The 14325-nt window shown below is 42.9% G+C and overlaps 1 protein-coding gene across 1 annotated transcript in view; it reads right to left on the minus strand.

Annotated features, from left to right (window-relative positions):
• MTUS2 (microtubule associated scaffold protein 2) overlaps positions 1 to 7528 on the minus strand; it is a 1086829-nt gene extending 1079301 nt beyond the window's left edge. The window contains exon 1 of the mRNA XM_086935158.1: positions 4980 to 7528. Within this exon, the coding sequence (XP_086791284.1) occupies positions 4980 to 7274 (2295 nt within the window). The 5' untranslated portion in view covers positions 7275 to 7528. The remainder of the gene's footprint in view (positions 1 to 4979) is intronic.
• Positions 7529 to 14325: the final 6797 nt, after the last annotated feature.

Genomic DNA, 14325 nt, shown 5'->3' on the forward strand with positions numbered 1-14325 from the left:
TAAGGGACAAATTTTGTAGTCAGGTATGCTGGAACCATTCCGTTAAGTCTTTTGTGTATTGTGCAGCATACTTTGAACTTGGCCCTCTGTTTGACTGATAGCCAATGTAGTTTTGTCAGCAGTGGTTTGGAAGGCGTACGAGGGGGGGGGTTCAGAACCAGGCGAGCAGCCGTGTTTTGAACCACCTGGAGTCTTGTCGTGACTCCCTCGTTAGCGGACAGGAGCAGGCCATTACAATAGTCTATTCGACTCAGCACTAGAGCCTGTACCAACGTTCTCCTAGTTGCATCTGGTAGTAAGGGAAAGATTTTACGCAACATGCCAATGACATGAAAGCAGGCTCCCACCACCTGGTTGCCATGTTGTTTGAAGGTGAGTTCTTGATCTAATCGAACTCCCAGGTTCTTGACTATTTGATTGGGCTCGGGTACTGGTCCCAGATCTTGTGGCCACCGGTCCGGAGTCCAGAGTAGTTTTGCTTCACCAAACAACATGACTTCTGTCTTTCCAACGTTGCATTGCAAGTAGTTGGAAGACATCCAGTGTGCCACTGCTTTCATGCCCTGGGAGAAGGAGTTCCTAACCTCGGGGGTAAAGGTCTTGAAGGGAAAGAGGAGTTTTCATGCATTCTTCAAAGCAACGCACCTGCCTATCAAAGTTGCTGTGTGTGAATCTTCACATGTGCTGATTCTTGTGCCAACATCCATGGAACCACCAATCTCACAATTCTTCAGATGCATTCAGTGTTACTTCAGGAAGTGCTTCAACTTTAACTGCTGATTCATGGATAATCAGAACATTCAAAGGCTTTTTCCCTTCAATGGTGGTATTGTATTCTCAGGGTCTCTGGAAGCCACACTTTTGGGTGGATTTATATTATGTATATACATGTTATAGTAGTTTCCTGTGGCAGAACAAACAACTGCATTTTCATCAAATAACTTTTTTAAGCTTGGCAACATCATGCAGAAAACGTTGTCTATGGAAAATGTATTTTCTCATGCTAATGCAATTTTAAATGTTCTTTTTTCTGCTGCAAAAATATTTTTCCAAATGGGGTAAGTCCTTTCACTACACTACAACGAAATGTGGGCATACTCCAGCCCAGTACTGCAATACATATCTGACTATCTCCAGGGTGGGAAGAGGTCAGATTATAATTTTGGAATGCTGAGCAATTTTCATGTTTGTGGACATTCCAAACCCTCCTGGCCAAGCTATGCCTTGAAGCATCACTTTGTCCACTCTTTTAGTGGATTTACAGCTCCAGTGATCTTCACATAACTTTTGGAAATGGACTTGCGTTTGCCATGAATCCTTAGTGAATTTCTTCCAGGAATAGAAAAGGTACATTTGGTAGCAAACATGAGTTTACAACTAGATATATCCTTGTTGACAGGGCCCATTTCTCGTAAACTGTAGGCTGTCCAAACATGCTGTTTTTGAAAGGTCGCTGCTGAAAGAAAATATAATTTTAAACTCAAAATTGGGAATTGCCATTTGACATATGGAAGCAGACTAAGTATAAGGTTTTAAGGAGATTTATACCCTATTGGTCTACGAATTGATAACTTGAGCTTTAGGGCATCACAAATTTGTACATTTCCCATCCTGCTAGGTTTGGCCCCCAAGATTGAATTAAACACTCATAAACCATTATAAATCGAAGTTAACATTTAAATTCAAGATTAAGAGCGGACATCGGAAAGTGTGAAAACAGCAACATCAGAAAAGGAGATGGCAAGATTACAGTGGAAAGTTAGTAAAAGTGTGTAAGCAAATAGCTAGGGCAGTGCCAGAGAGGAACAGGAAAAGTCTAAAAATGAGCAAGTAAGATAGTGTGATAAAATAGAAATAGGCGTTAAAGGTCTACTTAATAGGAGGGAGCAACATACCACTGAGATTTGCTTGCTGAACAACTTTCCAAGACCGAACCCCCCAAAAAATAGAGAACAGATTTCTTGACCTAGCTTTGGTTCTTACTAAACGATGTATTGCGATACATTGAAGAGCTCAATCCTCCCCTCTGGCTGATAAATGGCAACATGATGTGTGCTTATGGGTTAAATGCGAGGGTCTTGTGTTACATGCAGGGGAATGAATGGCCCACCATAAACGCCTCATTGAACCAAGGAGATTTTGTTTGTGTTTGAAAACCCTGAGACAAATCATATGGATGTAGCTCAAAATGAGGATTGATTGTGTGCATTGCCAGTTTTTTTCCCCTGTTTAATTTATAAAGATACTAGCAGCCCGTCCCGACGTTGTCCGGGTTTGAATTGCTGCCAGCCAGTAGAATGTTGTTTTGTAAGATTTCGTTTTGATAGTATTTCTTATCTGTGACAGGCCTGTGAAACACTCCGATTCACAGTGCACTGCTGATGCACTTAAGAGTGTGCGTTCAGTAGTGTGTGAACTCGAGTTTCCCTACTTTATTTTTTCTTGCAATATTATATAGCGCAAACTCGACAACATGGCATGATCACAATTTACATTACAGAAGAACACATTCATTTGTGGTAGGCACGGGGAGACAAAGTGATTTGCCCGGAATCACAGGATGTTGAGCTGATGCCAAGATTCGAACGTAGCTCCCCAGCTCTAAAGTTCGCAATTCTAGAACTTGTGGCGGGAGGTGTGCCTAAAAGTGTATTTCGGTGCTGGCCATCAATGAGAGAGACCTGCGCATTTTTCAAATGGGTGGTGAAAAAATATGAGTATAATGCTGGAGATGTGGGCCGCCGTGCCACCAATGTACTTACCGGGGGAGGGTAATAACCCATTATTCTGCAGCTTTCTTTCCGAATACCATCACTCCGCATACTTTCATTACGAAAGTACCATGACTCCGCAATGCCATCATAACGCATGGCATTACATTTTATATGCTTTTACCACGTACATTTACAACGAACTTCGTTGTAAATGCAGGAATGGTAAAAGCATGGGTTTTTTTTATGTTTGGATAAGGTAAGTATGGGTATAGGGGTATATGTTTTGGGGTACTGAGGTATATGTTTTGGGGTGTTTGGGTATTTTAAGGGTTCAGATATAGTTTTGGGTTATGGGATAGTTTTAGGGTTTAGGGATAGGTATGGGTTTTGGGGTACAGGGGTATTTTTAGGGTTCAGGGCTAGGTTTAGGTTTTGGGGTATAGGGGTATTTTTAGGGTTCAGGGGTAGGTTTGGGTTTTGGGGTACAGGGGATTTTAAGGGTTCAGGGCTAGGTTTGGGTTTTGGGGTACAGGGGTATTTTTAGGGTTATGGGGTAGGTTTGGGTTTTGGGGTACAGTAAGGGTTCAGGGCTAGGTTTGGGTTTTGAGGTACAGGGGTATTTTAGGGTTCAGGGGTAGGTTTGGGTTTTGGGGTACAGTGGTATTTTTAGGGTTCAGGGCTAGGTTTGGGTTTTGGGGTACAGGGGTATTTTTAGGGTTCAGGGGTAGGTTTGAGTTTTGAGGTTCAGGGGTAATTATAGGGTTCAGGGCTAGGTTTGGGTTTTGGGGTACAGGGGTATTTTTAGGGTTTAGGGATAAGTTTGGGTTTTTGGGTAAAGGGTATATTTATAGGGTTAAGATGGGTTAGTGTTTAAGGGTGTTGGGGTATTTTAAGGAGTAAGGGTGGGTTATGATTATGGGGTGCAGGGGTATTTAAAGGGAGCAGGGTGGGATTAGCACACGATATGAGACATGGCATGAAGGGCGGAACGTACCACACACCCCCAGCCTTTGTCACGTCCCCAGCACACGCCCACAGAACAACGCAGACACGCCCACAAGGGACTACTTTACTGGCACGGTTCTTTTACCTTTTAAATGTATATGGTGGGCGTCTGCATAGCCTATGTCCTTCTGCTGCAACTGCCCTTTCCAACACTGTATTGGGTGTTTGATTGGTGCTGTGGTTCCTGAGATTACCCGCCTCAAAGGTTTGGGCTTTCTCTTTATTATATTAGTATGGATTGCTAGGAACCTGACTTGAGCTGGAATGCTTAATATTTGGACTTGTTATCACTAAGAAATTTTTAAATGTTGGGATTGTTTTGTTTTTATGCATCTGCTTTAATCAAAATTCGACATAATATTGTTGGACTTAAACAATACTGTATTTTCTCCATATATTTTTCATATTTTCAGTGTTACTCTGACATGTTGATGCCACAAGAAGTGCCCTGAAAGTATCAGCAGGCAACCATTCCTGTGACTGCTTTGAGAAAATAGAAATATTTTTGTTTTTAAAAAAGCAGTCTGACTTCCTTACAGCAAAGGGGACTGCTTTGAAAAAACTTTTTTTGAAGTTTCAGTGAGATTTGGCAGTGGTACCATGGACTCCAATTCCTAAAAGGGAAAAAGGACCAGAGGGGAATATGTTACCACCTCAGCTTGGGGGTCAGTAAGTTATTAATAGTTTGCAGCCGGAATTCTATCAGCTGGCAAATTAAATCGTTGCTTCATAGTGTACTGAATCACTATTTGATAGGGATGCCCACAACCTCCCCTTCCAAATCGCAATGTATCTATTTGTAGACTCATTTTAGGAGTTAGTAAAATGTACTGACGCCTAAAATGGGTTTAATACATTGCGTTGTCATGACTGCAACCGCTAAAAGGTTTTGTACATCTAGTCTCAGATTCCGAAATGATACAGACTTAAAAAGTTAAATTACAGTGACAAAAAAAGGAACTCGTTTGCAGAAACAAAAATACCTTATTAGGGATATATGACAGTAAGAAAATACCAAGAGTAGAAATAAGAGAGTGTATAACTGAAACAACAAAGAACAAACATCATTGTAGATGGGAACACAACATTAAAGGTTAATCAAAGTACAGCTTTGGTTGAGGGCAAAACTATGGAACAAAGTATTACAATTCAGTGAAGTGAAAATAGCAACAATTATCTGGCATATTTTCAAATATTTGTAGTTGTACATGCTCACAATACAGCAGGAAAAAATAGCAAATTAATAAAACATATTCTTACCTCCTGTACATATTGCTCACTCATTTGACCAAACTGGTGTCCCGGAGGCTTAATACCAGAGACCATTAATCCAGAGGCATATATTCTTGGTTTCTGTACATCAGGCTTAAATTTATCATATAAAACATTAGGTGCTTTAACATCACTAGTGAAGGTTCTGTGATCAGTCAGAGAAGAGGCAGGAGATGTCTGGGGAACAGTTGATGAGATTGATGGTTCAAATGAAGTGTCAAGCCTGTCCACTGGCTGAGGACTTCTCCTAATGTAGGTAATGATTTTAGGTCGAACATGCTTAGGCTTTGGCAGCACAGGCTGGGCTTCACCCTTCTCCTCAGCCATTTCCCTGTGACTACTCTCCACATTGCTTGTTAGGGAAGGTTTGGAATGTACAAGTAAGGTTTTGGGGATACCACTGTTGCACACAGCTGTGCTCGCTCCTTGAGGAGAAATGTTTAACAGTTGTGTACTGTCAATGGGAGGTAGGACGGTAGAAGGCGAAAGTCTGTCAACATGAAGTGCATAAAGGTTCCTTAATGTTGAGGTCTGTTTGCTAATATTCACTCTTGCCACTGGGTATAATGGACCCGGAACAGTCAAAATGCCATCTGTACTTGTGGAAGCTTTATAACTCCCCTTTGATCCATCTGAAATCTGTGTCTCTACAGTAGCTGCCATCTTGTTGCGAGTAGCTAGACCTGGTTCTTCAGAATTAATCTTATTGCTGCTGGCCTGGACATGGCTGTCATTATTCCTGTCCCGATAGCTTGGACATTCAGTCGATGCAGTTTCTTGACTCCAAAATCGCTGGTAATCAGAAAATTCAAAGGCTTTGATTGAGGCAGAATCAGGTTTTCCCTTTAATGGTGTTATTATGTTCTCAGATTCTCTGAAAGTTACACTTCCAGGTGGATTTACATTATGTACAAATAAATTAGAGTCTCTTCCTACAGCAGAACAAGCCACTGCATTTTCATCAAAGAATCTATTTCTGTTTGTCAACATCATGACACTATCTTGGCGATTGGGCTCACTAGAAGGGCCGGTAGGTCTATTCTCTTTACTTGTGGTGATATGATCTTGATTTGCTTGACTGACAGGCCAATTCACATTGTCCCTGCTTTCTTCAGCTAACAATGCAGCAGTACTTCCACAAGTTGGTCTTACGTCAGAACCAGCTTCGGCTTGTTTCACACGGAAGTTGTCTACTTCACTGAAAATGTCTTGCGTTTGCGAAGGACTAGACTCTGCCACATCAGTCCCACACTGCTCCTTTCCTCTTACACTTCCATCTCTTTGACATGCAGCCATCTCTACCAGCATTATGCTCTCAGCTCTTGATTGCCAACTGGCCTTGTGTTGTGGAAGCCCAAACCTTCTACTTTTGTCAGTCTGACTCCCCTGTGCTTCTGACAGATTACAAATTTCCTGAGTTTTACTAATTGGGTTCAAGTGCTGATCTGAGTACGTTGGGTGAAATGTGCTTTGTCTGCTAGAGTTCTGCAACTTTGCAGAATCCATTCGGAGTTCTGATGCAGGCGATTTCCTGCTTTCTGAGGTAGATGTTTTAGTATAAAGCACAGTCTTATTTTCCTCTGAGGTATTGTCAAGGGGATGAAATGGCAGACCTAAAAATTGATCTGTAGGTGTTTTGGGGGATTTTGGTGTAGCACCAGTTCTGTCACAAGATGGGTCTGTGAAGGCAGGAGATACAGAACGCAAGTCAATGTGTGATGGGTGTCCAAATGCTTCTTTTGGAACAGTTTCTGGTCCACCAGAGGGATGGATTGATCCCCCGTAAGATACATGAGAAAGTCTTTCAGTCTCAAATGTTGTAAATGATGTTTCCTTGTCACAACATTTGACCTCTTCAGTACAGCTTTCAATAGGGGTCTGAGTCCTTTCTGTTTTTCCGTGGCTGATGGGAATGTGTCTCAAATTGTCCTTATGGTCACGGGACATAAATTCTTCATTAATCCTCCGGATTGTAGGACTATACCTCTTAGGTTCTTTTGAAATGACACCGCTAACCTGCGAATCTTGAAGCCAACTTAGACATTTTCTCTGGTGCTTACCCGACCACACCAGATTCTCACTTCCAACTTGAGACAAACTTCTCACCTTTTCTACCTCATCACTCCTCTTTCCTTCTTCCTCAGGGCTTTTATCACTAGTCATGATTTGGTTTGCATTTGTGTCCCCTAAGCCAAGCAAACTTTCATTATCGTTCTGGGAGTCATTCATGTTGTCATGTAGCTCTCTAAATGAGGCCTTATTTGGAATCACAGGTGCTGCCATTTTCAGGTTTCAGGGCAAGGCTTCCAGCACTTATTCTTCAAAACAAGTGTTTGCAGGTATAAGCATAAATGCAGGATTCACTTGCAAAACTTAACATCAAGTGAATTGGACCAGCTCATTATGTTGCTGAAAGTATTCTTTTACACCTTTCAAAAAGACTTCTTTCTTAAAGCAGTCATTGTGTATATGATTAACATAAAATCTCTGTGGATCCATTATATTCTAGACGCATATTGCCTCTTCTCGGTTTTCACCTAAAAAAGCAAAGAGAAAAGCAACTGTGAGCAATTGTTTGAAGGTTTACAATGATAGTTATTTCTATGAGAAATCATAATGCAGGGTCATTAGATAATGTCCAACATTTATACATTTGTTTATTGTGACTTTTAGGTTAGTACTAGTGTGCTAATGCATCAACATGCTGAATATAAGCAACTGGATTCTTAATTAACTTCATTCCTACAAACTTATCAAAACAGAACCGCCATATGAGGAAGACAATACTAAGCTCGCCATTTTTAATACTAATGTCAAATGCATAAAGCATTAGTAATATTTCTTAGTTAAAATAAAATGTAATTAAATAAAATAAGGCAGAAGTACAAACAGTTATAATTGAAATGGATAATCCTACTTTTAGATGCAAAGGCGGTGAAGATGTCAAACAGGTAGAGTTATGTGATAGCAAAATAAAGTACCACAGCACTGTCACTGCACATCACCAGAGTGTAGTTAAGCAGGGCCTGTCATATAGACAGGGCACACAGTCCCTAATAGCATCACAAGATGATTTTAAACAGGTGCGGCAGGCACAAATAGGGACAGTGTAGCCTACTACAAGTAATGCACTGGCCCCAGTGCAGCCGTGAACCTGAGCAGCACTCGGGCCCTGCATTACCGACAGCCAAACCAACTAATTGAAGCAGCTGTTCCATGTTTCTCTATGCAGGCGGAAACCGCTTGCACCTCAAAGAAGAGACAGGGAGCCCCCTGCAGTTGGGAGGCAGTGAGAGACTACATTTGCCCACAGAGGCATGCCTAGGATCCATGTTTATGTTAATGTTTATGTGCTTTTATAGCGTTCGATTGCCGAGGCGTCTAGGCGCTGTGACTTGTGGGCAAGTAGGAACATTATGGTTAGAGCCTATGTGGCTGTAAACAGCCAGGTTTTAAGGCTTCTCCTGACGGTTGGATTGAAGCTTCATGGGGAGCGGCAGTTTGTTCCAGAGCTTCGACGCGCAGTGTGTTATTGCTCTGTCCCCCATCAGACCTCCTTCCTCCCTTGCAGGGTCACACAGTCATGTGCCTCCTGATGATCTCTTTGTCTCTGTGCCCACGTCTATAATAGGGCACAGGCACAATGGCAACGTTTTCCCCTCATTATCATGGGTCTACACCCCATGCAAATTAGGTAACTGCCCCTAAAGATAGTGCCAGCGCTCAATATGCACTAGTACTATCTGTATAACAGAAATAAGGGGGAACACGTGTCTGTGCCTTCTTCTGCAATACTATGGTTCCCTGGGGTGCAGAAATTAGGAGTGCACATGCCCGTTGCACCCCCACTGCATTGTTTACAATATGGCCAGAGGAAGAAAAACATTCCATGTGCCTTCAACGAAAGCCTTCCTATATAACCAGGGCTTCAATTCTCTGTATAATAAGTTAAAACTCCAATGCGCCTCAATTCCTGTGAAAAACTGTAAATGATCTTCCTATCCTATGATCTTATGCTGTCTAATCTTAGGGACCACCGCTAGCCCTTTACATTTGTTCTATACAGTTTTGAGATTTTATTTATTTATAGTTTGCCTTATAGTTAATGCTCTCTACATTAAAGTTCAGACTTGTTTTACTGGCTGAATCCCTGTGTCATGCCAATCATATTTGGGCCTGATTCACATAGAGCCTGATTCAGAAACTGCATTTTGTAGTACGTAAAGTTGTGAAACTCATATACAACAACATTCTTGATGTCAGTTATGCAAGGGCGAGATTGTAGATCTCTATCTTATCACTCTAGATCTAAACCCCGTTCTGGTCAACTGAACCTTTATTGCCTGTCGTTGAGGAAAGAAAGTGCATCCAATACCAAGTTATTTGATCAATAATGGGCTCGACTCTGAAAAACCACAGACTACTTCTAGCTTTTAAAGATTTATTACAGAGTCAAAGTTAACTGCAAGTACAGGCATCTCAAAATGAGATTCAAAAGATACACAGGCACCACTACATACATGTGCTCTCGAAAGGCCCTTAGGCGAGCAAAGAACACAACTAGGATTAGTTCCAGAATTAAAAGGGCTGCCAACATAGACACATATTGTGATCTCTCCGTCATTTACAGCAGGAGGGAAAGGTTTCAGGTTAGGCTGTCCCTACCCTGCTCTGGATGGTATCCCTACTTAACAGAGTCTCAACCTATCAAAAGGTGTCAGCTGTGAATGACTTCCTAAGAAGATCACCCACACTTAGTCTCTAGGTGAAACCCTATGATCGCCAGTCATGACCCCTCTCTGCCTACCCATCCGCTCTCTAAAGGGTCCTCAGGCATCTGCTCTAACTCCACCCCGGGGTGCTGACCCTAATACAAAAACACAATAACATTTGAGACGCCCCTCACGTGGTGTCGCTTCTGGCTTTTTCCATGATGATCTTCCCTTGGGCCTCGTGCGTTAGCGTTGACCTTGCTTCTCAGACTCTTCTCCGGCCCGCCGATACCCCCTAAAACATTCCTGAACCCTCCTCCATGTCTGCACCAGTCTCTTGAACAGAACTCTATTCATCCAATTATTAATTGGATCCCCCTCACATATGCAGACAGACATCCGTAGCTGAATCTCCATTCCCATAGACTTCTAACAGAAGTTTGCAACTTATTTCCTGACACAGCTCGGCCTGTACCAGTACGTGCAAATCAGAAACCCTTTTTATCACCTCAGGCCTACAACAACTCTAGCAAAGGTTAACTAAAATAACATGTTAGCATCTTATTGTTAACTAATAAAAACACATCTATGGAATATAAATCCAACGAATAAACAATCATTAAAACATTAGTGCAATCCATGTCAATGCAAAGGAATATACGTTTCTACCCTTCTGGCCTAGCCATAAGGCCCGTTCCCTTCTATGCCTTGCAGCATGACATTCTTCTAATAGCAGCTACATGACATGGATCATGATTAATCACATCTAATAAGGTTATACATTTTCACACATTTCTGCATTAGTTCCACTTCTATATGAAATCTCTAGATTAACTACACATTTCGAAGTATAGGTGAATATATGTTTCAGCACTCATAGCATTTCTCTTATGATTTGTGCGTACTACTTGCAACTTTGGTGCTCTCATACATTTTGTTCAGTTTGCGCTCTCTCAATTCCCCCCTTTGATGACCTCTAGGGGTCATCACCAACATTTAAACTGAACTAATGGCTAATGCCCCTCATTTCTGCGTTTCCAGAGCCCTCAGACTCCGGTACTGATTGTCTTGCATTGCAGCCAATCTCTGTAACTGCTCTCTCCTGGATCTCTCCAATCTATTTGATCTATACCATTGGTATGACCTCACCAATCCCCACAACAGGATCACACAGATCACTATTATGATGATAGGTTTCAGCACATACCATACAAAACTCTTCCCTAGGTTGGCAAACCAACCTCCAACTTCGCCCATTCCATGACCCACTTTTTCCCAAACATTCACTTTAGTTAGGTCTTCGATCTCTTTGTGAATATTAGTTATATTCATAATGACTTTCTCCAGAGGCTTTGAATTGTCTGGAATGTAAGTGCAACATTCCTGGACCTTCAAAGCCTTACAGACTCCGCCTTCTTTTGCTAGCAGGACGTCTAACGCAAGACGGTTCTGAAGCACCATGGCCCTTATCGATTGCATCTCTCCTTCCACCAGCATTAAGGATCTAGCAGTGCTGGCAGACAACCTGTCTACGACTGTTGCCAGTCGCCTAATTTTGACATCATTGAGGATCAGTCCTAAGATAGGAAATGCAGCTCCAAATACATCTCCAACTAATTCTGCATCTCCTAAATCTCTTCTCCCTCTTGTCGAGGCTTTGCCCTCGATGATCTCTAAGTCCTGGGCATGGTATATTTTGGGAAAGACAATTGCCAAGTAACATGATCCATACCAGTTATCGGGTAGTCTCACGTAGGCATTTCTTCCACATACAAAATATACATTTGGAATCACTTGCATTCCTTTCAAGAAATCCTTAGTGTAATATTCTAATCTAAAAGCATGTTCACAACTGACTTCTCCTACGAATACATTTTCGTAGTACGTTTTACTTCTGTGAAGACATAACTTCCCTCTCTGCGTTTTATCCAAAGCTATTGGACCACTACTACCCTTTCTCTTGTGTGCCTTCTCTTCCTCGGTCCAATCTGTTTTCCATTGTCCTGATTTCTTCAAAATCTTTTGCCTTCTATATCGATCATCCACCTGCCCTATAAACTTCTTTTCGACTTCTGACACTTTGCATGTCAGGTTATTTCTGCGGGCATGTGAAGTATCTAAGGTATCCCAAGGAATGAAGAACTTGGCCAATCTGTCTTCACTCTTCCAGTAGTCCCATTTGTTCATTTGCTTGTAATTTGGGACCTCTGGTAACACGGAATCATAGTTAGAGAAATAATACTCAAAACTATCTCTTCCGTAAAATATACTAAGCAATAAGCTACATGTAATGCCATATGTCAACGGGAGGTGATGATATCTAATGCCTTCATCTACAGACGCCGGCAGTTGCATGCAGACGTAGCAATCTTTGACCTCCATGGCATCCACGTATTCATACAAAAGTTTGGCATACGCATTTGACCTATAGTCGCCTTGGGACTCATCCATGTGTAACCTACGGGCTTCTGCTGCTAATAACGCTTTCTCCTGTATGTTTTCCCCTTTCTTACCAGCAACAGTGGGTTTTGGTGTCACTACAGACTTCTCGTCTGCTACCCTTGCCTCACTCTCATGTCCCTTTACATATGATACAGTAACTACTAATGCTATTAGAAGTATCACTCCTACTATTAGTGTGCCTATTATACATTTTGCTCTACGATTTGGGCTACCGGCCTCCATTTCTTCAGACAGTATGGTTCTTTCTTTCTTATTTCAACTCAAAATTCTTTTCTTCTTTGTTCCTTTACAGTCTCTTATAATCTTTCAGTCTTTAGAACCACACAATTGGAAGCTGGCAATCTCCTTTTGCAGAGTCTTTTAAAGCTTTAACACAGACAACCCTAGCCCTTCTCTGTCAACTAATAGGAAGGTCCCTAAGATTCTCTGCTTTCTAGGCGCTAGGTGATCTTCTTTTTCTTGCTTATTTACAAAGTCTTTAAGCATCTACAATCAGGCTTGTGCCTGCAGCTCGGATAGCATAGTTCAATATTTCCAGACGAAGAATGTGCTCTTCATGACTTGTTATCTTCGTTCCAAAGTCGGGGAATTGCAATTCGGTGAAAAACATGTGCTTTAACTTGCTTAGGCGGGGAGGGTTGGGGAGTGTGAACGTTAGTGACCCTTCTGCTTCGACTCCGGGCACTAACAGCTGTACTTCCACTGTGAGGATGGGTTCAGAGCTGGTCACCAGCACCGCTCGTATCCTCCCTGTCTCTCGTTCCCAAGACATTTGTCACCAGATATGACCACTCAGGAGTGGCGTATCTTCTGTTAGGCACACGTACTCTCCTTGATCTTCTTATATCTGGTGCTTCAGCGCCCTGAGCACCTTCCTCCGGGTCTGAGTCTTCCGATATTGGAGCAAGGGTTCTCTCTGGAGTTGACCTCAGGCTAGAACTCCTTCTTTGCGGCCAACTGGCTTCTCCACGCCTTACCCTTCTGCTCCTTGTCCTTCTGGTTTGCTCGCGCTCTCTTTCAGACTGGTCGGTGTCTGATTCGTACTCCCAGCTGCTTCCTCCTTCTGTAGCGTCGTCCGTTTCACTGTTGTACTGACCGTCCTCAGCTTGGTCAGACACGTTCCCTTCCTCTTCTTGCACCTCTACAGCTTGGCTGGCCCCCTCTATGGCTTCTCGGTCCGCCGCTGGACTTCCATCCGAGAGAGGAGCTGTTTCTTCCAGAGGTGCTGGAACCCTCCGCGTATGAGACGCGTGGATCCAGTTGGGCAGGCCTCCCACCTTCACTGCAGTGTTCGTGATCAGGATGATCTGGTAGGGCCCACGCCAACGAACATCTAGGCAGCTTCTTCTTACGTGCTTCTTCACAAGCACCCAGTCTCCAGGGCACAGGTCATGGCACAGGTCCTGGCACGACGGAACCTCGGCAGCCTGCACCTGAAGGGACACAGAATGAATGGCGTCAGACAGCCCCTTACAATAGTCCAGGATCATATCATCTGTGATGTTTAACAGTGCAGCAGTTGGTACTGATGGCAATCTCATTGCCCTCCCCATTAACACCTCATGCGGTGATAGTCCCGTTCTTCTGTCTGGGGTACTACGGATGCTCATAAGGACCAATGGCAGAGCATCGGGCCAACTCAGGGACGTTGACGAACACATTTTGGCAATTCGGGACTTGATGGTGCTGTTTATCTGCTCCACAATTCCTGATGCTTCTGGTCGATAACTACAATGCAATTTCTGGTCTATGTTCAGGGCCGCACAAATCATTTTCACAAGCTCGCTGTTGAAATGTGTTCCCCTATCGGATTCCAAAGAGGCCGGTACCCCGAATCGCGGAATGAGTTCCCTAAGCAGTAACTTGGCTACTGTGAGGGTGTCACACCTGCGTGTAGGGTATGCCTCGACCCATCTGGAAAATATGCAAACAACCACCAGGACATAACGAAGGCGGTTGCACCTTGGCATTTCAATAAAGTCGATTTGCATCCTATTGAATGGACCTCCAGACCTCCCTATGTGACTCAATGTAACTGGTGTTCTTCTTCCTACGTTCAACTGCTGACAGGTCACACAACGCTGGCATACGGCTTATGCTGCTACTCTGAACTTAGGATTGTACCAGGTTTGTCTGAAAACTCTCAGCATAGCATCTCT

The sequence above is a fragment of the Lissotriton vulgaris genome, chromosome 8 (genome assembly GCF_964263255.1).
Source record: "Lissotriton vulgaris chromosome 8, aLisVul1.2, whole genome shotgun sequence".
Classification (NCBI taxonomy): Eukaryota; Metazoa; Chordata; class Amphibia; order Caudata; family Salamandridae; genus Lissotriton; species Lissotriton vulgaris.